Consider the following 26444-nt stretch of genomic DNA (forward strand, 5'->3'; position numbering starts at 1 on the left):
TCACCTTCTCACCAAAATACTTACAAGCACCAGCAGGGTTTCTGGAGCAGCACAGTCTAAACAAACCAAGGCCATACACAGGGAATCTAGAAGCAAGGCCAAGGAAAAAAGATCCAAGGTCAATATCTCAAGGTAGTCTACACAGTACAATTCAGCCAGGAGGCGTAACTAGAGTTGGGTACCAGGAGCCAGAGACTGGAAGGTTCAAGAAGGAAGCCTTATATACTTGGGCCACACCCTAACCACAGCTGATGGCCCTGAAGGAGTATCATGGATTACTTATGCATGAGTAACCTGCAGATTCCTGTAGATGCTTGCTGTGCTGTTGCAGGGACCTAAACCTTGTGATGCTGTTGTAGGCTGGGTGTGGCTCCACCTCCTCATTTGATGTCATGAGGCTCTTGTTCAGGTGTTAACCCAGAGGGCCCCTCAAGGGGATCTTCAGCATTGGAGTTACGGGGCCCCTGCCTGTTTCTCAGTGGTGTGAAGTTCATCCTCTGAGGCCTTCATGCCCAGCACATTGTCATGGCTAGGCATAGCAGTATTCAACATAATGCAAATAAAACTTGTTTCAAAATTGCATTTAAATATTCTTTTTTGGTAACTATGGTGGGAGTTGAAGATGCTAAGATGTAGTAGAAGAGGCAGTATATGGCATGTTATTGGAGGTTTAAATGTAGAACGGTAGACTTCATGTTTGGTATAGGGAGCATTGCATTGATGTTAAGCAGTGATAGGGAACTTTTGTAGACCTTCAATATTTGCTGGACTTCATTTCCCATCAACTCCAGTCAGTGTGACTAGCTATCAAAGATGATGGGAGTTGTGTCCAATCACATGGAAAGCCACAGCTTCCACAAGGCCTGCTTTTAAGGCTGTAAGGCCACACATACATACTTTGGAAGAAATCTCATTGAGCTTCTCAGTATTTAGTCTTCATCTGCAAGTTTAGGATTTTTTATATGCTGCAGTTGGATTAGAAGAAATACTGAAAGCACATCACTGTGGAGTTTGGAGTCTGTGTGCAGGGTAGCTTCTGTAGCTTTAACATTCTGTTCATGTCCCAAAACAAGCCATATTAGGGACACCTTGTGCATTACTTAACTTGATTAAATTCCTGGTTGGCTGCTGTGATCTACATAAAAACTGAGCAATAGGGCATATCTTGTCCTGCTATCTGTGACTGACAGTCTAGGTTTACAGCAGCAATGGGGAACCAGGCCTCTCTCGTCAGTTGGAGCTATTCCCCAGTCCACATACCTCACTGGCCCTGCTTTGCATCACGAGTGCTTTTGCCTGACTGGAATGTGTCCTTCAGCTCCAATAATAACCTCTTTCTTGGCAGGAAAGAGGACAGAGAGCTGGGTAAATGTGTGTAGAAAATAGTCCACGAGACAAAGGTAGCATTTGCATTCATTGTTCTGGCCACTTTTGCCACTGGCCCCATCCACCACTGGCCACCAGCATGTGGCTCTCAGAAGGGAATGTGGCCTTGGTTTAAATGAATGATGTAGGACAGGGCTCAGCAAACATAACATGTAACAACATCCCACTAGGTGAGCAGATATTAGAGAGGGCATGTGAAGGGCCATCTTTCCCATGGGTTCCTGGGGGGCATTCCTGCAGCTGGAGGGATGTGAGGAGGGAGACCTACTGCGTCTCCTTTTCTTGTGGCCAGAATCACAGGCCTGCTTCTTCCCTTGCCAAGCTTCAGGAATGCTCTCCATAGAGGTTCATGGTAAGAATTTCCATTTTTCTCACAAAGCTTGGGCCAGATTAGGTTCAATGCATGACTTCACACTACCAGTGTGAAAATTACTGCTGTAGGCATAATCTGGTCCCTTGGTCCCTCTTGAATGCTGGAAAAAGACACTCTGTAAACTACTTCAAAATGAATCATCTTTGTTGTCAAATTGCTGCTTCATGGGGGCCTTTTCCTGGTGAACATGGTGTCCCTAAATGGAAGTATAGCATCGAAACATTACATTATATCTAACGTAGAGCCATTGAAATTAATGGAAATAGCTAATTTGGGTTGAATCTGTGTAGGTAGGGCTTAACTGAGTACAATCTGTTACACTTTTAAATAAATACATTTTTTTTCTTGATATATTCTTCACCTTGCTTTTTTCTCTCTGTCTTAGTTAACAAGCACAAACCGTGGATTGAAACAACTTACCATGGCATAGTTACAGAAAACGACAACACAGTACTGTTGGATCCCCCATTAATAGCACTGGATAAGGATGCACCTCTCCGTTTTGCAGGTACGGGCATCTTGGTATTTTATTGTTAACTGTTGCGTGTCTTTTGAAAGTGTGAGAAATTTGGGCCAGAAGTCACTCATGTAAGGTGGCAATTCACTCATTAGACTAAAGTCTAATGAGCTGTTATGCCAAACCAATGATTCCAAATGATTGGACAGAGCTGGAGAGATAACCAATACAGTCTTCGACAGGGACAGGGACAAAAATCCACACCCAGGAGTGAGGGAAAACACAAGGTTATATCTGACTTAAGTTGTACTCAGAGTAGACACACTGAAAGTAACAGACCCAAATTAGACTGTTAAATTCAGTGGGGCTACTTTGAGTAGAACTAGCATTAGATACAAACCACAGTTTGCCTGTGCAAGGTAGGACAACCTGGTTAATAAGTAGCACTTCTGAGAAGAACATCTAAACTAGATTTGAGACAGTTATGTCTATGGTCTACTGCAGAAGTGTTGGATTTAATAGATTCAGGATTGCATTAATTGAAATGAAAGATTGAAGAAATAATATGTCTTCTGTTCTCTGGATGCATGTTTCAGAATAGTTCCACTTTATTTAGACAAGATTCAACATGTAGCTAAAATTACAAGAGGCTTCTGGCATTTTGAAGACCTAACAGGTCTATTATGGCATAAGCTTTTCTCAGTGAGAGTCCACATCCTAAAACAAGTCTGATGTCGCCTCTGTTCCATGATGGCATATGCCATAATAAAACCCTTTAATCTTTAAAAGTGCCACAGGGTTCTGTGCTGCTTTGGATGCGATATCCAGTGATTATTTGTTAACAAGTCAGGATCTGTGCCAGTGAAGTCTGTTGCAGCTAAAGCAACAAATGTGGTTTCCCTTCTGGAACTGTGCAGCTACTACCAGTGTGCTAATGCAAGAAGAAACACAACAATCATGCAGAGAGAGAGAGCTGACACTAATTGTGCAGAGGGGAGCAATGTTAGAAATTAGCCAGGCGTGTTTTATGACTGGAGTGGGTCCGATTGCAACCATGTGGAGATCTCTGGATGCCAGGTTGGCAACTGACATCTCCATCTGGTTGGACCCTCCAGCTTTCTTTAAGCAGGTAAGCAGAAGAGTGTATTTATTGCATTTATATCCCACCTTTTCCTCCAAGGAGCACATGGCTCGCCCCCTCCTCAGTTAATCCCTACAACGGCCCTGTGAGGTAGGTTAAGGGGCTGTGACAGGCCCAAGGTCACCCAGTGAGCTTCATGACTGAGTTGGGGATTGAACCCTGATCTCCTAGGTTCCTAGTCTGACACTCTTAACCATTCTACCACACTGGCTTTCTAGAGTACTTCTGCTGTGGAGGAACTATGTAAATTAAGTAGGTAAATATATATGGGGAAAGCAAAATGTCACCTAGAGGAGGATCTGAAATATTTTCCTTAAAGCTTGAATTTGTTTTATTCTGTATTGTTTGATTTGATGTGTTGTAAACCACTGAGATTTTTTTCTTACAATATAAAGCCGTATAGAAATGAAATTAATAATAATAACAACAAACACCACACTGGGGGGAGGGGGGAATGATGGCAAATATATCATTGTGGTGGTGCCATTTGGCGATTAGCTTCTATATCGGTGAGTTTCGAACTCTGGAGGGGAGAAGAACATTCACCATAATTGTTGTAGGAACTTGAAGAGCATTTAGACAATGGATGAAGCAGCTGTTGGGAGTTCTTTTTGAAAAGAAAAACTGGACACACATCATTATGTACAGGGAAGGGGGCTGTACTGTGTTGAGGTTAAGCAGCTGGATTGGATAACTACCAAATATCTGCAAGACCTCCTTCTTCCCAACAGACCCTCAGAAATTTGGGGTGGATGCCCAGGAGAGGGCACTCCCTGTGGCAGCTCCTAGGTTGCGGAATTCCCTCTCCACGGAGGGGCATCTAGCACCATTATATAGTTTCCGTCAAATGCTGAAGACGCATCTCTTTACCCTGGACACCTGAGATATATAGATATACAAGACCCAGCCTATTCCCTTGACTAATTTGTTTTAAACTGTTTTTAATACTGAATTTTAAATTGTTGTAGCCTGCCCTGGGATCTCATGGTGAAGGGCAACTAAGAAATTGAACAGTTCCAACATGTGGACAATTTCTTCTGCTACTACTTTGTTTTGCTAGGTTGTTACCATCATCAGCAACTTGCTTTAAAGTCTACTTTAGTCAATAAAGGGATTAAAAAACACATCCCACAGGTTGCCCCTTGATTGATCAGACATAAGGAGATTATGTGTAGGAGACCATTTGGTGTCAAGTCTATTCCTTGCTATTAACGTAAGCTTTTAATTAGTGGTTTGTCTGAATAAACCTTTTGCTAAGTAAAATCTTTTACAGGACCAAGTCCCTGATTGGGAAACCAGTCTGGCAATATTCACAACCAGCCAAAATGTTAAGATAGCAAGTTCATTGCATTTATTATGTCTATATTTCATCCTGACCCGTACAAACCTGCCACACTTTGGTTTTCAAACACACATCAGTCTGTTCTATTGAGAGCATGGGCTTTATTGTAGAAATTAAAGGGGTGGGGTGGGATTGTTTTGATTAGTTTGTTCAGCTCCAGGAACAGTTTGCAGTCCAATTTTCCTTATTGTTTCAACGTTTTCTATGCTTCTTGCTTCAGAAGGAGAGCTAAGGGTTGGGCATAGCTGCCCTGTCCAAGACCCTTTTATCTGTAGTTACAAATAACTGAATCTGAGACTTAGAATAGAATCATAGAATCATAGAGTTGGAAGAGACCACAAGGGCCATCGAGTCCAACCCCCTGCCAAGCAGGACTTAGGCAGGCAAATCATGTCCTTATTGTAGCTTAGCAGTAGAGCACCTGCTTTGCATGTAGAAGGTCCCGGGTTCAATCTCTGGCATCTCCAGGTAGGGCTGGGAGAGAACCCAGTCTGAAACCCCAGAAAACCGCTACCAGTTATTGTGTACCATACTGAGCTAGGTGAACCAGTGGGCCTGATTCAGTATAAGGCAGCTTCCTTTGTTCCTAGGACATGAGGGTGTAAAACAGGCCTGCTGGCCCAGGCTAGTGGACCATCTAGTCCATCATCCTGTACTTATAGTGGCCAACAAGATGCCTGTGGGAAGCCTGCAAGCTGAATATGCATGCAGCAGCAGCAGCAGCACTCCTATCCACCTTTGATTCCCATCAACTGGTATTCTGGGGCATGATTCTCCTGTATAATGCACTGAGTACATAAGGGGTACAGTGATCTCTCAAGTAAACTTGGAAGTTGTTGGACTCCAACTCCCATCAGCCCCAGCCAGCATGGCCCAGTGATCAGGGATGATGGGAGTTGTAGTCAAGGAACATCTCAAAGCTCACATGTTCCTCTACCTATATCCCACAGTTAAAAAAAAATATGTTCCCATGGGTGCGGTGAACATAAGAAGAGTCCTGTGGCTCTGGGGCAGACCAAAGTCGCATCTAGTCCAGCGTCCTGTTCTCACAGTGGCCATGCATAAGAAGTCCAAACAACAGCACTCTCCTCACTTGCGATTCTCAGCAACCGTAATGAGATAAGCTGTTCTCTTCTGTCTCAAATCTGAGAGAGAGATAAAAACTCTGGAGTTTTAATATAGTGTGTGTGCATAGCTTGCTTACTTCCAAGAAGAAGTAAATACTTTGGGTTGTGTCCCATTTAAATGAATGGACCTAAAGTTCATCATGTCCATTAAATACATTGGATCTGCTCTTGAGTAGGACTAGCATTGCCTATAACCTTTTCCCCCAGCTATTTTTCCACACTGTCCTATATTAATAGTGGTGTGTTAAAAGTAGGAATTTGCCATTGTGCATGATTTAAGTCTCCATTTTAAGGGACGTGCTTGCATACAGGATATAAAAGTCCGCATGCAGCATGTCTAAGCATTGTGGATTCGTCTTTTAAAAAATAACCCACAAAATTTAAGCCTTCTGTCAGTATTCCTTCCTCTCTCCCCACTTGCAGTTTATAGGAAGCTCATGTTCCGGTGAGTGATTGCTGATGTCTGCGTCTCTCCTGGCTGTGCTGCCAGCCCTTGTTTGTTTAGAGCAGTGAGCGGTGCTGCCATCCGGGTGCAGCTGGCGAAATGTGTAGTATGGGAGTTTAATTGATAGGCAAAGAGGGGAAGCAAACAGCCCTGCTTGAGTCAGTGATCAGAGAGGGGCGTTGGCCTTGTCAGTTCCAATTAACAGATAGGAATGGATAATTTCCTGTAACTAGGTTTGCTGGCTAATTTGTAAATTGGTAATATTGGGCTTAGGGCAGGGCAGGGAGAGCTTTTGACATCACTCAAGCAGGAATGTTAGGAGGAATCTGCCTTGGTATAAAGGTTTGGTATACGTGTTTCTTATATATTGTGGCATTTTATGTATTGTAATTTTGCTGTTATTTTCATTGATTATAATAAATGATTCATTGCAATCGTTGAGAGTGAATTTCTGTTTAATACCTCTGCTGATATTTTGACAGTTAGTTTTAAAGTACAGTATACAGTAGTTATATTCTAATGGATTATTGAATATTACTTGGTAGAAGTCATTTATTTTAAGTCATATATTTTATTATGGCTTATTTCTACTGAATTGCAGTGTTATAAGATGTGTGATCTTTGTTGTATGTTTTGTTATTTCTTCAGCTGGTAAACCGCCTTGTAAACCTAGAAAGGTGGTACAGTATACAAATTAAAAGTGAAATGAAAATTAAATGAAACAAAAACTTGAATTACCGGGCCTGTGGCTTCAAATTGGGTTTTTCTTTCCAGCCGTCATTTGTTTTCATCTGTGTATGGATGAGGTTGGAGTGCAGATGGAACAGACTAGTTTTTGAAGACTAGACAGTTATTTGTGTCCACCCCAGAACCTTGGAACTGTCATGTTTAGGATAGATAGGTGTGGGGCTGTCCTCTGCCACTACTAAACAGTGGGGGGTGGTCCATTAAGATGAATATGGCACTGCCCTCAGCCAGCCCCTGCCTGTCTTCTTGCTTACAATCAGCCTAGGGATTGGTCCTGCCTGTCAGCTTCCTCTACCTTAGCCTCAGTGTTGCTCTTTGGTAGAATGCAGCAGGGAGGAGGATGGGGGGAAATACAGAATTATTTGCCATTGCCTGGCTGCTTTCTGGCCTACCAGTCCCATGGGTGCCACTGTTGAGCAGACAAATAATGGTCAGCAAGCTTCCTTAAAGGGCATCTTCTCCATCTCTGAAGGTAGAAAGAACTATAGTGTAGAATGCCGCTACCATAGGAGGGTATCACTTACCTCTGAGAAGGGGAAGAAGGACCATATCTCTGTGGTACATCACCCTGCTTTGCAAGAGAAGGTTCCAGGTCCAGCCTCCACAGCATCTCCAATTCATTGGATCAGGTCAATTAGAGTGGATAATTAGGGACCAGATTGGCCAGTAGTCTTATCTGGTATTAAGTGCCTTTGTTTGAGTGGAAAGGCACTACAGAGGTGCAAAACTAGAGCACTCTGTGGAAGACCTTTGCTTGAGGTCACATCACTTCCAATTATGTGTACCTGCGAGGAATATACCTGCATGACTGCAGTTCATCAAAAGTGTAGCTGTTTCTAATGGAGGGCACTGTCCATTGGTTGGAGAACCCAGAATCTGCTCCAATCTTGACCTTCCAATTTTCTTGATTGTAGGTAAATCCAATGCTGACTGCTGTATTTCAGTATTGTCTTAAGAAGCTGTATTTTCTGGTTCCCTGGTTGTTGTTTTTAAACAGTGTCTTGACTGTGCAACTCTGGCAGAAACATTATACCCATTAATTGTGCCCTGGAAATCTGGAGCACATATTGAAACAGTGACCTCTTGTCTGTTCAATTATTAGAATATGCAGAACAGTCCCCAAAAACACTCCTTTTGGCCAGATTATGGGTGTTGTTTTTTAAGACTCCCTAATGTGCTCAGAAATGTTTGTTTGGGTGAAATTCCTGGCCTTTCTGTAGAACAGCGAGTGGCCAAATGAGTGCCATACTTCAAAGCCCAATTAGTGACATGCTTGGAATTTGTCTGGCTAAATGCTTGTTTCTGTTCTCCCTCTCCCCAGGGTCGATGTAGAACAGGGTAACTGAGTTGAATTCAAATAAATATTTCTATTTCAAGTACTCCAGGCCGTAAATTTCAAATATTTGCCTTTTAATTTGCTTTGCTCATGTGCTTCACATGAAAGTGGAGATTGGCCAGTGTGGAAAAAGAAAAAAAAAGTTTCTCAGTGCATCTTGAGCACTGCAGTCAATGTTTGGAGAATCAAGGAGTGTTCCTGGATAGATTAGTTCTGACAGAGGGATGCCAAGAAGGGTGATGCTCGAATTGCCTCATGGCAAAGGTTGGCATTGACTGGCATTGACAAAGGAGTTTAAGAGACCAATTAAAGTGGCTAAGAGCTGTGCAGTCTTTTTATTTTCAAAAGCCAGCCCAGGCAACTGTGTCACATTAACACACTTCTTTCTTGTCTGTCTCTCCCCCCTCCTCCTCCCCACCCTGCTTCGCTGTTGGGCTTCTTGCCATCATCATGCCGTCCTGCAGCCATAGACTAGGCTCTTAATGTTTTCATGGGAATGCTTGCTTCAAGAAAGCATAGTGTTTTTGAAGCAAAAGCAACAGAGTGTATTGTGGCACCTTTTTAAAGGCGTAACAAAATTTTATTATGACATAATCTTTTCATTGGACCTAGTACAGGAGAAAATCATTCAGGTGGGAGTTGAGCGGCAAGGAGATGTAAAAATTGCAAACAGCAATCAATAAGAACTTTAAATGTAAATTAAATAGTGAAATCCGTTACAGTAGCAGATTGGTGATAATACGATCCTCTCACCAGTGCTGAGTAAATTAACATCTTTAGTGGAACAGGAAACTATTCACAAGCAGTTATAGATAAATAAGAATACAATGTGAAATAGCTGAACTGCAGTTCATCAAGAAGTTCATAACTGCTTGGGTTAATCAGCTTACCAGTGCCAAATATCTGTGCTGTCTAGTACTGTTTCTTGTTGATGGTGATAATGCAGTCATCTCTGCAATGCTCAATAAAATGTCACCAATCTGCCATTTCATGACTAGTCATGAAAGTTTATGCCATAACACACCTTGTCCTTAAGATAGCAAAAGACAGTTGATTTTTGCTGCAAGAAGCTAAGACAGCTACCATTCCCTCTGGAAATTGTTCTTAAAACTCATTCCTGTGCCAGAACTACCGTATTTTTTGCCCTATAGGGCGCACCGGCCCATAGGGCACACCTAGTTTTTTTTGGGGGGGAATAAAGAAAAAAATTATTTCCCCCCCCCGGCGCGGGACTGGGGCTGGGGAAGCCCGAGCTTCCCCCAACCCCAGCCCCCAGAACAGGCTGCTATCCGCAAGCCTTGGGAGCCTGGCGGGAACTCCTACGGGCTCCCAAGGCTTGCGGATATCTTCCCGAAGCCCGGGGCACGCTGCTCAGCACACCCCAGGCTTCGGGATGCAGGCTGCTATCCGCAAACCTAGGGAGCCTACCGGGAACTCCCGTCGGGCTCCCCAGGCTTGCAGATAGATAGCTTCCTGAAGCCTGGAGAGCGAGGGGGGTCGGTGCAGGGGTGCAACAAGAGGTTTTGTACCCTCCGTGACCCATTGACTTCCCAAATATACTGTCTTGAGTTCCTTTCCCAGGAGGGCAATATTTGCTGTGCCTGGCCGATGAGGGCCTTAATTGGGTCTTAATTGAAAAGCAAGACTTTTTTTAAAAAAAAAAATCATGTGTTTCGGCATTGATTTGGGTCCATTTAATTTTAATAGGACATTCCTATTTCATCTATTTCTTTTGAGAGTCATTTTTATTGGAAGAGGTAATTGTAGTGCCTCATGCAAGCATCCATTTAGAAGTAGCATGTGTCACCTTTCAAGGCTTTTCCACATTTAACAGAGACAGCATATAATGGCTGTTACAAGATGGCATAATGGCTGCCAACCTGGATGGCTTTAAGATAGACTCATGCAACATCAGTGGTTGCTAGCCACAGTGATATGTTCTACCTCCGCTGTCAGAGGCAGTGTGCCTCTAAATACTAGTTGCTGAGATTCACAAGTGAGGAAAGCTGCTCTTGTGCTCAGGTCCTGCTTGCAGGCTTCCAATGGGGCATCTGTTGGTACCCACAAAACCTTTAGATAACAGGCATGTATAACTTCTTAAATGAGTGAACATTTTTTAAAGTGAAGTGCATTGCTACTTCTGCTGCATAGACTCACTTGCATTTGGAAAGCAGAAGGCTTAATGGGCTGGTGGAGCTGTGACAAGTGCATGGGTACCGCTTATCTTTCCACAACCCTTTCTGGCAGCATCAGTTGCACAGCCTGGTGGCCTGCTGAGCTAGGGATGCAGGCAGCCATGGTTCAACATTCAGCAAACGCTTTGGCAGCCCACTTTACACCCTGCCGAGCTTTCTCTGCAGCCGTGCCTTCCTAATGCTTGTTGGGCGAGACCTGACACATTTGTTCCCCATGGTGTGGTTTGCCGTCCTGTAGCATAACAGACAGCAAGAGATGACTGCATAGTGTGTCTGACTAGATAGACCAGGAGTGGGGAAGGTACATAGTTCCCAAGGGTAGAGCATCTGCTTTGCATGCAAAAGACCCAGGTTCAACTCTTTGGCTGGGAGAGACCCCTTCTTGAAATCCTGGAAAGATGCTGCCTGTTTGTAGACAACAAAGAGCCACAATAGACAAACCAACTCAGTATAAGGCAGCTTCCTTTGTTTCTATGAGGTTATATTTCTAATCTCCAGCCTGTGAGCCAACTTTTACCTACAATGCTGTTTCTGGAAAATCACATCCATTTCCTTTGCCCTTCAAGCCTCATTCCCTACCTACACACCTCCAGTTTTTCTTTCTTAGTCTGCTGGTGTTGGACGCCCTGCCTTTGTACCTTCCCTGTGTCCCAGAACTGCTTTCGGAGTCCTCCATCTGCCCCCTTGTGGGATTCCCCCCCCCCCCCCGTTTGTGGGATTCTTAATCCCAGGCAAACTGACAGCTTCAGCTTCCCTCACAGAAGTCTAACTGCAGAATGTTTAGCACCTGGGCTACTGCACATCCTGCACTGCCACATCAGCTCAACCAGTCAAGTGTTGAAGGCTTCCCTGCTACAAGTGAATATGATATTGATACAATAGGCAATGTATTGGGGTGGCTGTGGGACTTGGTCCTAGGTAAGTTGGCATAGGATGGCAGCCTAGATTTCTTTTAAATATGGATATAGTTCAGAACAAGTATGTAAACTGCAAAGTACTGGAAGAAGGAAATGAGTGATGTTGAAATGAAATGTTAACGTGAAATGGCATCTTTGGTGTCTCTGAACTTGAAAGAAAGGAGTAAGGTGAAGATTGGTTCTGACTATTTGATTCTGATTTTTTAAAAAAGAGAAATGTTCGAAGGTTTTCTGTGTAAATGTCTACATCTTTGACCTTTTCCTTATTTGCTCCCTTTTCAGTCTTTCCTGTATTACTGACTTGGGTTTATCTTTTCTCCCTTTAGAGAGTTTTGAGGTGACAGTCACCAAAGAAGGTGATAAAGGGTTCTTTCTATCCCCCTTTTACGAATATTAACCCACTAACTTTGGTTATGAAATGGGGAATCAGCACTTAAACAGAAGATCCTGTCATGCTCTTTGACCCCATTTTATTATCCCAGTTTTTTCCTCCCTGACCCCACCACCCTCAAAATATATTGATAGAAAAATGTTATGTAACCAACCCTTGGCTAGAAATATCGGTAAATCAGACATCCATTTGAACTGTGCAGTTTAATACCTAGGCTGTGTATAGTTCTGGTAAATGTGTTTTCTGAGCATTTTCTCTAATAGTTTCCCTTTCTGGGGGTGTTCTAGTCATATACTGAAACAAAACTTTTGCCAACTGAAGCAACGAATTGTATACTGCATACCAGCAATTCATGGTATAGATTGTTGGTCACTTTGTATACAACTAAGCTGGATACAACTAAGCTGGACTTAGTTGTAGCCCATGCAGGTATAATATTCGTAATCTTGGAGATGGAGATACCCACAAACATGTTTATTCTTTCAGCCTCCCTTGCCTTCCAGCTTTCCTTCCCTTTTCAGAGCTAACCATGGTGCTTGGTTACATCTGTACTGAAGCAACAATGGTTAGTTTCAAAGTGGTATAACCACTGTAGGCTTGCACACTCTAGTTTGAAACTTAACTGTGCTTGTAGTATTAGTGGAGATGTAACTCTGTGCTATGGTTAGCTCTGAAAAGGAGAGAGAGACGACAATTATGTGCAAGAAGGAAGTCGAGGGGAAAGAGAGTGTGAGCAGGTGGGGTATCCTGAATCTCACAACCGTAGGCACAACAGTAGAAATAGTTTGTCCTTGCACTGGGCCTATATCACTCTCTCCTATTTATGTTATGGTTTAGGGCTGAACCACAAAGTAAGAGTATAGAGGACAGTTCTAAGTTAGTAGGTTGAAATGGATGCCTGAAAAAGTTGGTATTTCTACCTTTTCTCATTCAGTAGTTCATTCTGATTCCCTGACTTTTTTTTTAAAACACCAGGTACATTGCACAGGAAGACTTTGTCCTTTTGATCAATTGACAGAATTTATGTTAATTGTGGTGCTGAATCTTCTATATATCTTGAAGCTTTTCTTTCCATCTTTTCCCCCTGTTCCCTCTCCCGACTTCGTAACGGCGCATTATAACCTCCTGCTCTGGTCAAAATCCAGCAAAGCTGCCCAGCTATTTCCCAGTAGCTTGGCATAGAAGATATCTCCCCCACCCTGTGGCCTTGGCTGTTCGCTCCCCTAAGATCTCTTACTCTTTTGCCCTAGAGTGCATCTCAAGTACTCCTGTGAAATGCCTGTCTACATCTCTCTTTCTCTCTCTTTTTGTATTCCTGCATGAATGGATGCAAAGTAAAAAAAAACCAGTTGCTTGGAAAGCAAAATGTATGCCTTTTTATTTTTATTTTAAAAACAAAGTTCCCGGAACTCACCCATCTTTAAAAGCACAGTTGCCTCTTTGCTTTGTCCACAGACACTCACAAACCCCTGGCTGCACACACGTACAATTGCATTTAAAAAGCAAAACAAAAAAAAAACCACCCCGCTGTTTCATGCTTTGTAACCTGGAAATGCTAACTGGAGTTACTTTGAATCTCATAGGTGAGATTTGTGGGTTTAAAATCCATGGCCAAAATGTCCCTTTTGAAGCGGTGGTGGTGGATAAATCCACCGGGGAGGGGATGATCCGATCCAAAGAGAAACTGGACTGTGAGCTGCAGAAGGACTACACGTTCACCATCCAGGCCTATGATTGTGGGAAGGGCCCAGACGGAGCAAATATGAAGAAATCCCACAAGTAAGTACAGCGTGGGAGAGAGGGAGGTGGGAGGCTCTGATTTAGGCATCTTTTTCCCTCCTGACAGGATGCGGTTTCTTCTTCTTTGTAGTCTGCCCTCGAATGAATGAATTAAAACCGGCTGGCGTCAGTGATAGATGCTCAATGGGTGGTCTTGGTACCAGAAGTGTTCCCAGCTGCACCCGGACCTTAAATTGCATTGATCTGCCCATACACTACCTGCTTGATTAAAATCATTCTGCCACATTCATAAGCTGCCTGTTTGCCAGTGCATTCAAGGCCGTTTGCAGTCGTAAACAATGATTTGGGTTTTAATAATAAATGTGGGATAGGAGGGAAAGAGGTAAATAAAGGTATGTTCAGTGGTAGAGTATCTGCTTTGCATGCAGAAGGTCCTGCCCTAGCATCTCCTGATAGGGCTTAGGTAGAGACACGCTGTCTGAAACCCTAGAGAGCTGCTGCCAGTCAGTATGGACTGTACCAGGCTTCCTCAACCTAAGCCCTCCAGATGTTGTGAGACTACAATTCCCATCATCCCTGACCACTGGTCCTGCTAGCTGGGCATCATGGGAGTCATAGGCCAAAAGCATCTGGAGATTGAGGAAGCCTGGATTATACTATACCCTCCAACATTCCTCGAATGAAAATAGGGACAGTCTATTCTGCATTGTTATCACTGCTTGAGCATTGACAAAAGTTATTAGAGATTTTCTTTTCCCCTCAGGCTTCCCTAAATGCAATGCATAAATTCAAAGATTTCTGTGCTTAAAATACAGCAGTTCTGTGTGTTTCCTCTAATAGATGAAACCAGTTGTTCCATCAAGCTCAGTATTGTCTACACTGACTGGCAGAGGCTCTTACAGGTTTCAGGCAAGGGAGTCTTTTCCAGCACTACCTGGAAATTCCAGGGATTGATCCTTCCTTGGGACCTTCTGTATGCAAAGTGGGATCTCTATCACTAGGCTATCCCAAGGCCTTTCCCAAATGCCTATCACTAGGCCTTTTCCAAATGCCTTCCCAAAACTGGTACTCTGTCATACCTTGGGTTGCGCGTTTTCGGGTTACGGACACGCCAAAACCTGGAAGTACCGGAACAGGTTACTTCTGGGTTTTGGCACATGCGCAGAAGCGCCGAATTGCATCACGTGTGTGCGCAGACGTGGCGCTGTGGGTTGCGAACGTGCGTCCCGCATGGATCACGTTCGCAACCTGAGGTTCCACTGTATTGCATCACTTTGCATTCTTTTTTAAAAATAGAACTTTTATTGAGTTTCAGGACAAACACAGAAAACATACAGAATAAAAACCGTACTGTATTCAGAACTCAAAAACATTGGTTCCCCTTCCCACCCGGAATCCACTGACCCTCCTCCCACCTCTTCCCTAGAGAGCTTAATGTCATCAGCACACCCAAAGCTTCTTCATAGTATTTGGTTACAGCAGGACCAGACAGATTAAAGGGATTCAGTACATACACCTGTCATGCCTAAAAGAGCCAGATGCGTATTGGGTTGGAACAAGGTTTAGATCTCTAAATCCGTAGTCATATCCCATTCTCTAAGATGTACCTCTTGGATTTGCTCCTGGGCATATCTTGTACAGCTTGGGCAGGGTGCTGCTGCTGGCACCCAGCTGCTCTCCAGCCTCTTAACATGGTCCAGAAGGCTTTGGTTGATGGGCAGCCTAAGAATGAAAGCATCAGTGCTCTTCTCCAATACACAGAAGTGGGCCCTGATGCTGTAGACCCTTTAATATGTTGTATGGAACAGGCCCGTCCTGGGTGTGCAGTATACATAGGGTCCCATTTTTTCCACGGCATGCAAAAATTCCCTCCCTCTCCAGCACACAGCAGTCTTTATACACACTGTTCTCTTTCACATGTCCGCAAAGCCGGCCAAAAGCATTTGTTCATTGATGGGAAATAAAACAGTGGGTTCAAGGAATCTAAAATATGTAGTGGATCTTTTTGTACACCTACTTAGGCTCCCGCTGAAAAGAAAACTCTTATGCGAATGAGACTGATGCTCTGTATATCATAACTTCAGTGGCTAGAATACTTTATGCAAAGGCGTGGGGTGGAAAACGGAAGCCTAATAAACTATAATAAAGCATGGGAGCAGGTAAATATTGGTAAGCTAACAGATATGCCTATGAGGGTAGAGAAGTTGAGAGAGAGAATAATCCATGGAACCAAGTAACTTAATATCTCAAAAGAGAGGTGGGAATTTCAGGACAGGGAATTGATTACATGTGTTTATGAGGACATAAAATTGATACAAATGAGGAAAAGTCAAAAGCTTTAAACAGCACGAAGAACAAGTCAGTCATCAGCCCCAGGTATCCTTTTTTAACTCTTATATTTATTCTAGCTCTGTAATAGTAAAATTATTTAATTCTATGCAAGTTTTGAAATTAAAGGCTTTAAATATTGATGTTCGATTTTATGAAATAATCATGTTTATTTATTTTTTAAATGAAACTGGTGCTCCAGACAGCGTTTGCATTTCCAAAGCTCAATCCCCTATTGATTTATTCTGTGTTTTGCTTACTGATAAGGGTCACACGTTTTTGTAATAACTTTTGAGTACAAGAGGTAGTCTCAGATATTCTTTATAGGTTTTCCTATTAAATATAAGCTATTGTAGCCATCTTTATGGTGGCAAATTTTCATGCCTTTAAGAAATGAGCTCACTTGGCCTTTACTTCAATAAATCTTGAGTTGTAATAAAAGCTATCAAATCTGGCTGACCAGGCCAATTGCCCTGTCTTTATTCAGTTCCCATGATTCATTAGATGCCATTTATAGTAGGGGAAATAAATGACCGGCACCACATTTGCAAAGCCTGAGACACGAGAGTAGCTTTGGATGTTCCATGGAGGGATAGCGAGTGCTTTGCAAACCCTAATCTTCTTTATCTCTGTTTAATGTGCATTAGAGGTGCAAGGCATTACTTGTTCCTTTGCCCCATTGTGCCTTCTTGAAACTGCTCCGTTGCTTGCTGCCAGGCATGTAACTCCTAGGTGCTTGAAGCTGAAAACTCCAGACAGCTGTGTTGCTCGTCCTCTGACGGGGAAATGATAGCACTCCATCTGTGTCTTCCTCCCTAGTACAGAGGTAGTCCAACATTGTGTCCTCCAGATGTTGCATGGCAGCAAGACTCTTAGCAACTTGGCTCTGCAAGGAACCCACAGTGCATAGTTAGGCTATGCAGCCCCCTGCCACAGGGGGCAGTGATGGCCACCAGCTTGGATGGAGGGCAGCAGCTTGTCTGCCTTTGCCCAAGTAGATAGAAGGGCCCTGGGGAGTGTGGGATCCTGTGGGTTGATCTAAAAAAACAAACAAGCTGCATTTTGATTACTCTCCCGTGTACTGGAATAGCTAGAAAGATAAAGTAGGCAGTTGGTTGAAATCACATCTCGGACTTGGACTCCTTATCTACCCACACATTAGTAGCCTCCGTGTTTCAATAATAATAATAATAATAATAATAATAATAATAATAATAATAATAATAAAACAGCTGTTATTTCAATGTATTTATATTCCAGCTTTCTCCTAGTTCGGAATTCAAGGTGGCTTATAACATTTAAAAACATCACTATGAAATATAGAGTAATAAAAGTGAGCTAGTTGAAAAGCAATAGTTAAAATACATTAAAGCACATTTAAAACCAGCATTGAAATACAGTTTGCCCTGACAGCAGCCCAGTGGTCAGCTTCGTCTGCATCTTAGTTTTCTAAGGGTTATCTGAATAATGGGAATAATTACTATTCTGTAAACCATAACTGGTTGATTGCTAGAGAATGTAGTTGGCTCGCTTTTTGTTTTGACTCTGCTGAATGCCAATAATGGGCTGCTACTCTGTCTCCAGAGCAACGGTGCATATCCAGGTGAACGATGTCAATGAGTATGCCCCGGTGTTTAAAGAGAAGTCCTACAAAGCCGCCGTTATTGAGGGCAAGAGGTATGACAACATCCTGAAAGTGGAAGCTGTGGATGCCGACTGCTCTCCCCAGTTCAGCCAGATCTGCAGCTATGAAATCGTCACACCAGATGTTCCCTTTGCTATTGACAAGGATGGTAAGTAGGACCATTGACTGTGTGTGTGTTTGTACAGGGATAGTGTCCATTTCACCCTGCTCCGTAAAAGCATTTAATTCTGGCATTTTTTATTTTTTGCGATTTTGGAAGGGGAGAAAAAGCTCAACAACTGTCTGGAAATGTGGCAGCCCTATACTAGGACTAACATTAGATACAAACGAGAGATGAGGAATCTGTTGCCCTCTACGAGCTCCCATCAGACTCAGCCAGTGTGGCCAGTGATCAGAGATGATAGGAATTGTAGTCCAACAACATCTGGAGGACTCACACGTTCCTCATGCCTGATGCAACAGTAGAAAATACCTCTTTTCATTGGTGCTTCAAATTTTCAGCGTACAAAGTAGGAGTATTTCAAACTTTGTTCTGGAGAGCTTTGGAGCTGGTTGTGTGCTTGTCATTGGCTACTACAGGAGATCAGGTGTGTCTAAGGAAAGTTGCAAAAAGACTTGATGTCTCTCTGCTGCCCATCCTGCCCTGTGATGAAAAGTCACAGGGGAGGGATGGACGCATTCCACAGCAGAGGTTCTCAAACCGCTGGTGGACCATGAGCTCCATTCTGTTGGGCTCCAGAAAGCTTGCAGAAGTGTACTTGGTCCTGCATTTTATGGATTCTTTTTCTTCTTCCATTTTCTTTTCTGATGACTGGGATTGAGGCTGCTTTTTGACTGGCACCAGGTTGTTGAAGAGGCTAAAGAGGCCTAGTGCCTGCAATTTTCTCAGCGGTTTTATTGTGACACAGGAGCTATAGACTGAAAAACGTTGTTAAAACACACACATCCTTTGATTAATGTAACAAAAAAAGTTCATTAAGTTATCTATTGAGGTTCCCAGTGAGTGGTCTGCGGCAACTTTTGAGAACCGGCATTCTAGTGTGCCCTAGACTCTTTTAAGTTCACGTCATGCAAGAGGCACAACTGCTTAGTTAGTGTCTTGTTTATTTATTTAGTGCATTATATCCCAACTTTTCCTCCCTAAGAGCTCTAAGTGGTATACATGGTTCTCCCCCTTCTCATTTAATTCCCTCAACAATCCTGTGAGGCAAGTTAGGCTGAGATACAGTGACATGCTCCAAGGGTAACCTGGTGAGCTTCATAGCTGAGCTGGGATTTGAACCCTGGTCTCCCAAGTCCTCTTAAGCACTACAGCACACTGTAGGCTGAGCACTGCAAAACACTCTTTAGCACATAAGATTTGATGGCAAAATAAATACTGGATTATCTACGTGCATTTTTTGTTTGCTTTCTGTTGATTCTCTACGTGTCCCCACTGCTTCCCGAACCCATTCACCAAGAAAATTCTCCTATAACCTGGCATAGGCATCCCAAGTAAATTATTATTCACAACTTCTCCACCCCCTCAACCTTTTCAGTGCACCAGTTTTTTTTTTTTTGAAAAACAAACAAACGCTTTCCTCCTGCTGTCAGGTTACATTAAGAACACAGAGAAGCTGAACTACGGCAAGGAGCACCAGTATAAGCTCACCGTGACGGCCTATGACTGTGGGAAGAAGAGAGCTGCTGAGGACGTGCTGGTGAAGATCACCATTAAACCTACATGCAAGCCAGGCTGGCAAGGTTAGTGCTGTTCCCCACCCACCCAATGCAGCGTTACAGCATTGAAATTCTTTCCAGTGCCTATTGCCAGTACCCTTTTTTGGGGGGAAGTGGTGTTGAAAGTGTTGGCAGAGCAGCTGTGGGTGTCCCTGGAAGCCACTTCCTACTTGGATCCGCTTTAATCTGGGTTTAGGCCTAGTGGATCCAGGGTCTAGTCAACCCTTGCAGAGGGGCGTGGGGTTCTGGCCATCCTGAATGAGTCAGTGATCTGACCACTCCTGAAAATAGTAATGGTACCACTCTGTTCTGTCTTGTTCAATCCCCATCTGGAGTTTCATGTCCAGTTCTGGGCACCACAATTTAAGAGCAATATTGACAAGCTGGGACCGTGTGCATAGGAGGGCAACAAAGAAAATAAAGGGTCTGGAAACCAAGCCTTGTGAGGAACAACTGAGGGAGCTGGGTATGTTTAGCCTGGAGAGGAAGAGATTAAGAGGTGATATGTTAGCCACCTTCAAATATCTGAAGGGCTGGCAGTGTCGCATGGAAGACAGTGCAAGCTTGTTTTCTGCTGCTCCAGAGGGTGGGGCCCGGACCAAAGGATTCAAATGACAATACAGGAGATTCCGACTAAACATTAGGAAGAACTTTTTGGGGGTAGTAGCTGTTAATCGGTGGAATGTATTTCCTGGGAAGGTGGTGGACTCTCTTTCATTGGAGGTTTTTAAACCAAGGTTGGATGGTCATCTGTCAGAGATTCTTTAGCTATGATTCCTGCATTACAGGGGGTTGGACTTAGATGACCCTTAGGGTCCCTTCCAACTCTACAAAAGCCCATCCTGGGCCTGATGGTTTGTGACAACTACCACCCAGTTCCCAATACTACCCCTCCCTCCCTTTAGGAAAGGTGTTTGAGAGGGTTGTGGCACAGTAATTGCAGTTACCCTTGGAAGAAAAAGATCATTTCGACCCATTTCAGTTCTCAGCTCAGGCCCGGTTGTAATAGGAAGTAAAATATTTTTAGTTCCTAACTCATCACCTTTGTCCTTCTGAGGCTGTGGTTTTGTACTTCTTTATATTCTCTGCTTTCTTTTAAAATTGGATTGGTTGAGGTACGAGGGTTTGCTAATGGATCTTTACTGTTCTCCCTTACCCCCTCCATTTATGACTTCAGGCTGGAGCAAAAGAATGGAGTACGAACCTGGAACTGGCTCCCTCGCTCTCTTTCCCAACATCCATCTGGAGACATGTGATGAGCCCATCACCTCCGTGCAGGCCACAGTTGAGCTGGAGACCAACCATATCGGGAAAGGCTGTGACCGAGATACTTACTCTGAGAAATCCCTTCACAGGCTCTGTGGTAAGTTCCTGTGGTCTGACTTAGGCCTATCGAAAATCCACGCCTTCCTTTTATCTTTATCTCATTTCAAATAGTCAGTGCACAGTCTGCATAACCCACCCCCCACAAATCATTATTTTTAAAATCTTAAAACTTCATAAAATTAAACTATTTTGCTGTCTGTCTGTCTCGAGAGACAACAGAGTGTATTTCCAGGAGTAAAGTCAGAATGCTGAGTCAGCAGCACCGAAGTGACCTCCATGGGTGCAAGCCTGGGAGACCTGGGGTGCCCAGAAAACAAGACCCCCCCCCCTCTTGGCCTTGCTGGTGTGATTGAAAGGAAAGCAGAGCAATGCATTTGGCACCAGCTTAGCTGCAGGACTTGCCAGAAGTACAAGGCACCATTCAACCATCTTAGGGACTGCACTTCTGATATCTGTAGAGTTTACTCCATAGTCTTTTCTTCTCCTGAAGATATTCTGTAAGGCAGCAGAGGTATAGGATCAGAGTTTTATTTCTCCTAAATAGGCTACCTTCCCAGGTTGACGAGCCCCATCTGCCCCTATAATACAACTAGAATAAATATTATGGATGGAAGTAACTATTCTTAATAAAAGGAGCAGATACTTCATCTGGTGTCTGTAACTTGTTCTTCGTTTTGTTTGAAGCCCCCAGCTTTTCTTTTAAGTGCATTTATTTCGTATACTTTGTACAGTAGGCTATTTTCTAAACACACAAATGCACACTTCTCTGTCCTCCTTCCATGCAAGCAAAGAGTCAAAAGACACATTTCCAGGCAGGCAAATACAGTGAGTGAGTGTGTGAAGCAAAACCAGTGAGACAGATAGCTTGGAGAGGGTCCTGTGGGTCAGATAGAGAACTCTGGAGGGTTGCATTTGGCCCCCCGGGTCTGAGATTCCCCATCCCTGTTGTAAGCATTGACAGACCAGAGGTGGAGGAAGGTGGGCACTCCCCTTTAGCATGTGGCCTTTAAAACAAAGGATAACTCATTTATTTGTGTTACTGGTTTATAACCCTTCCTTTTTTGTTGGTGTGCTGGAAGTGGCTAATGCACACCACCACTGGTATGTGAAATATCAGTGTGAAATTATACCAGTCTTTATCTGTTGCGTGTGAGTTGGTCTCTTCATCATCAGCTAGCCCACAAGTCTTTATTCACAGCTTCTTCTTCTGTCTGCCTCCTCTGGGAAAGACCAGAACTAGGCCATAAACAGTGCAGAAGGCCGGAAGAGGCAGGTGCAAACCTGCACCTATATCCCTAATAGTGTTGTATTATTCTCTCTTAACTGTAAGCTCCTTTGGGAGCCAATCTTGGCTGCATAGCATGGTGTCAGTATCCTTACGAACAATTCCCAGTGCAAGCTCTTGAGAGATGGCTTTGGTCTTCCTCCATGGCTCCTGTCAGCTGAACATTTCTCCAAGGGAATGAGCAACAATGGCAATTGTTAGGGCTGGGTTTGGTCCCTTCCCTTCCTCCTGAGAATTAAACAGCCTCTGAGTGCAGCAGCAGCAGCAGCAGCAGCAGTAGCAGTGATGGCTCATTGAAGGCTGAGCTTGAGGGATAGGATGACAGAAGCCATATGAGAGGAGGGAGCTGTAAATAGTGATGGATCCTTCTTCAGTTTGAAGAAAGAACTCAACAAGAGAAGCACAATTACAGTGCAATGCAGTTCTCAACACAAAGTGCAGAGATACTGAAGGCAGTGGGACCTGGATATTGGCCAGGGGTTAAATGAGGGGGGGGCATTTTGAAAGCTGTGGGGGTCTGTCTAGCTCCACTACAGTGGAAGTTCAGCAAACAATGCTGACTCTGAATTCTTGCTGCTAATTCTGTGAAAGCCTAGCATTTTTTCCTAACAACAGATGACACACACACACACACACACACACACACACACACAAATGTGTTTCCTTTGTTGGCAGTCTGCTGTGACATTGTTAATGGTTTTAATTGCAGGTGCTTCCTCTGGCACAGCTGAGCTCCTTCCTCCTCCGAGCAGCACGGCAAACTGGACAATAGGCCTTCCGACTGACAACGGCCATGACAGCGACCAGGTCTTCGAGTTCAATGGCACCCAAGCCGTGAAGGTCCCAGACAACGTTGTCACCGTCAACATGAAAGAGCCTTTTGTGATTTCCGTGTGGATGAGGCATGGGCCTGGGGCCAGGGAGAAGGAGACCATCATCTGCAACTCAGACAAGACAGGTTGGAACGGGTGGAGAAGGGAACCCTTGGGCTAAAAAATGGGGGATTTTAGAACTGGCTGAACCATTGCAACACCACAGAACGTTAGCAAACATTCCAAGTTCTGTGAGTTGGAGGGAGGGAGAAGAACCTGATTGCATCTGTGTAAGAATGGTTGCCCAGTGCTCACCAGGATGCTGCAGTCTGTTCTGATTTCGTGTGTTTGGTGTGGGTGAGGGGCAGGGTTGTTGGTGGTGGGTAAATGTATCTGATTCTTCATGTTAGTGGCAGTCAGAAGTGTGAGAGTTGCTGCTTTCCAGTTTTCTCCAGCAGGTGTTGCAATATGATCCCTCAGTATACTCATAAAAAATGAACGGAGTGCACAAAAGTCTTGATTGACATTTTCTGGGAAAACATGTTTTTCTCTTCTGTCCTGCATTTCCCCTCCCCGATTTCTTTGTCGATAGCATCAGTCTTTGAATGATACCAACAGTACTCTGGAAGGTGGTATTGAGACAAAAGAGATGCGATCATTTGGGTTTTGTACATTGCACCTCAACAGTGCAGAAAGGAATTTCGTGTCTTGTCATCTTGAGGCTGAAGCAGCCATTTTGAGCAACTAAAACTTTGATCTCCCAAAACTTAACCTAGCCTTCCCTGAGACTTAGTTGAACTACAGCTCCCATCAGCCCCAGGCAGTCTATCAAACAACATCTGGAGGACACCTTGGGAAAGGGCCTCTTCCTCCTTTTTGATCAATCTCCACTTAATAAGGGGGAAAGATCAAGGCATATAAGTCAAAAGCTGGCTGTGTTCAAAAGTGCTCTCTTCAAGCAGAAGCTTCCATGCTTTCACTTAAAAGAATTGGGGTAAGGCCAACTTAAGATGTTTCCCTTAATTAAAAAGAGATCATCTGGGATCCTGAAAATAATTAGGTTGGAGATGAAGCTTTTAAAACATGGGTGAATTATTCCATTCATTCTTGGATGTGGTTATGCAGAAGGATGCTCTCAGCCACAGAGAATTTGATTCCTGAGTACAGCAGATTTACATGACAGTTTTCTCTTATCTTGGTAGTAGTGGCTTAAAGATGGATTCATGTGAACGCATCCCCCAGTGTGTGTTGGCGCGTTGTGAATTTTTTCTGCCCCTTCCTCCCAGAGGGCTCCAAAAACCCTGAACTCTGTGGCCAACTATTGTTGAGCAATCTGGATTTTTTTGCAGCTTGTCAAGCAAGCCTGTGCTCTTGAAATCCATTGTAATTCAGACCCTTTCCCAGAAACTAACTGTCATTAAATCCATGCACCCTTATCAGCAAAGTTGCTTTTCTGGGTCCCTTTCACACTGAATGGGGAAGCAGGGGTGCTCTTGTGTGAAAAGCCACCCCGGCTCCAAATTCCAGGCTGAAGGCTGTCACGAGACTAGCAAACCAGAATACTGCCATTTATTCTTTCACTTCAATGCTGGCCTATTTCTTCTTATTGCACCTCTGTGCAAAATTTGGCTGAGCCATTAGTTGAGAAGCGGACATTTTCCTGAAATGTCTTAGACTGTCAAAGAGCAATTGCTATGGAACTGCCCTAAGGGGAGGCATTTCTGCCATGGAAATGGTCTCCCTTTGATTAGGCCTCCTGCATCCTTTTTTGCTAAGCACCTCCCTTTACTGCAGGGGTAGGGAACCCTCGAGCTGAAGGATGCAGAGTTGGCCTGCCAGGCCATGGTATTTTGGGGCAAGCCACGCCTATCCATCCTACACCTTGCTGTCATACCTGACGTCAGGTGTGGGGCAGGTAATGGCAAAGCTTCAAAGATAAACATGAGTTCTTAAAGTGAGTTTCATTTGTTGGAGTAAGGCAGCAGCATTCTCCCTCCTGGCACTGCTGCTTAACCATCTGAAAAGCAGAGTGCAGGGCTGTTTAAAAGCCCTCATGCAAGCAGCCCTCCCCACTCTTGACGCTGCAGTTTTCTGAAATTTAAACAGCAGCATGAGACTTCTTCAGGCAGCTTTGAAGTCCTGACAATCGGAGCTTCAAAGCACAGCATTTCTGGATGTCTCTGTGACATCATGTGATTGGCAGACAGGGAGCCCCACCCACCCATCAGATTTATCCCAGAAGGGGTGTGGAGCTGAGGATCTAGCCCACCTGCTGGAAAGGTTCCCCATCCCAAGCTTATGCTGTGACAAGAATGTGCTGGATTGTAACGTGTATAACAGGATCCAAACGTTCACTAGCTTTACAACTGGAGGAAAGGGAAATGATAACACAAGCCTGATCTTTCTTGGGACAGATATGAACCGGCACCACTATTCCCTCTATGTGCACAACTGCCGTCTTGGGTTCCTCTTTCGTCAAGATCCTTCGGAGGGGCAGAGTTACAGACCAGCAGAATTCCACTGGAAGCTGAACCAGGTGGGTTTATAAGAGGAGGCAAACCCTGGGTGTAACATTAGACAGATCTTTGTATGTCAATTTGCAATAGGAAAAGGCCAGCCCTCTGTGAAGTGTTTGTTATGGAACCGTAATGGGGTAGCGATACAGTAACACCCCTGCTTTCAGTATCTTTGACAAAATTTAGTTTTTATTATCTAGAACTGGATGTGAAAGGAAGTTATCCGGCGCAAAGTGGAGGTTCCCTCCCTCCCTCCATTTAAAAACTCTTGTACCTTTTACAGGTGTGCGACAAGGAATGGCATCACTATGTCCTCAATGTCGAATTTCCAGCAGTGACCCTGTACGTGGATGGAGTTTCCTTTGACCCTCTATCAGTGACGGAAGACTACCCGCTCCATCCCTCCAAAATAGAATCCCAGCTGGTGGTCGGAGCCTGCTGGCAAGGTAACTTACCTTTTTTTTAGCTGCAGGCTTCTCAAAGGTGGCAGAATAGTTGTAGGTCATTTGTCCAGAACTCTTGTTGTTCTAGTTTGTGGGCAAACTCCACTGAGCTTGCATCTCTGCAGTGAGACTGTGCAAGAGAACAGATGGAGATTGAAAATAGCAATGCATTTTCAACGGGGAATGCATAGGAGCTAATTGTGCAGCCTGTTCTCTCTCTTCCTAATTATATTGGGATGTCTGTGAAGCCCAGGTGATTGGCAGGCTCACAGTCTGTTGGCAGAGTTAAATAAAAGCAAAACATTTGCTGCAAATCTTGAGAACATCAGTGGAGAAAACCCTCACCTTGGAATGAAGACGTGCTTTTGAACTTGGTTAGAATTTACATGAATGCTAAATTTATTGTGCTTTCCTCCCTCTGGGGCCACACGCTTGGTTTTGAGGATTTTGACGGAGTAATTTACCCTCTGTGTCTGTGTGTTGGAGGATTTTGCTGCTTATGTCTATAAAAAGAAACACAGCAGTAGCTGTAGGTTTTAACATGCAAAGCAGGTTTAAACAGCCCTTCTCTCGAGGATGCATATTGCTGAATCACAGCCTTCAAGGCCACTGACGCTCTCCCTCGTCAGCATCTTGAGAAAATGGATTCCGGGATTCATCCCAAGAGCAGAGGAAGGGATGTAGATCACCAAACGAACACACCTGCTGTATCTAGGCTAAAGGGGGGGGGAGTTAGCACCATAAATGGCATATTTATTCGTAGGATTAGTATC

The 26444-nt window shown here is 44.0% G+C and overlaps 1 protein-coding gene and 1 long non-coding RNA gene across 4 annotated transcripts in view; one reads left to right on the plus strand and one right to left on the minus strand.

The window, feature by feature from the left end:
- Nucleotides 1-26444, minus strand: part of LOC309377010 — a 182052-nt gene that overhangs the window by 87681 nt on the left and 67927 nt on the right. The window lies entirely within an intron of this gene.
- Nucleotides 1-26444, plus strand: part of CLSTN1 (calsyntenin 1) — a 58434-nt gene that overhangs the window by 17443 nt on the left and 14547 nt on the right. For 2 of the 3 annotated variants that reach the window (XM_081923531.1, XM_081923533.1), the window contains exons 2-10: nt 2145-2267; nt 11793-11822; nt 13441-13636; nt 17510-17718; nt 19164-19313; nt 20467-20652; nt 22610-22858; nt 25127-25248; nt 25512-25674. In XM_081923531.1, the coding sequence (XP_081779657.1) occupies nt 2145-2267; nt 11793-11822; nt 13441-13636; nt 17510-17718; nt 19164-19313; nt 20467-20652; nt 22610-22858; nt 25127-25248; nt 25512-25674 (1428 nt within the window). The remainder of the gene's footprint in view (nt 1-2144; nt 2268-11792; nt 11823-13440; nt 13637-17509; nt 17719-19163; nt 19314-20466; nt 20653-22609; nt 22859-25126; nt 25249-25511; nt 25675-26444) is intronic. The other variant, XM_081923532.1, reaches the window with a different exon arrangement.

Source organism: Podarcis melisellensis (genome assembly GCF_964234715.1).
Source record: "Podarcis melisellensis genome assembly, chromosome: 8".
In the NCBI taxonomy this organism is placed as follows: Eukaryota; Metazoa; Chordata; class Lepidosauria; order Squamata; family Lacertidae; genus Podarcis; species Podarcis melisellensis.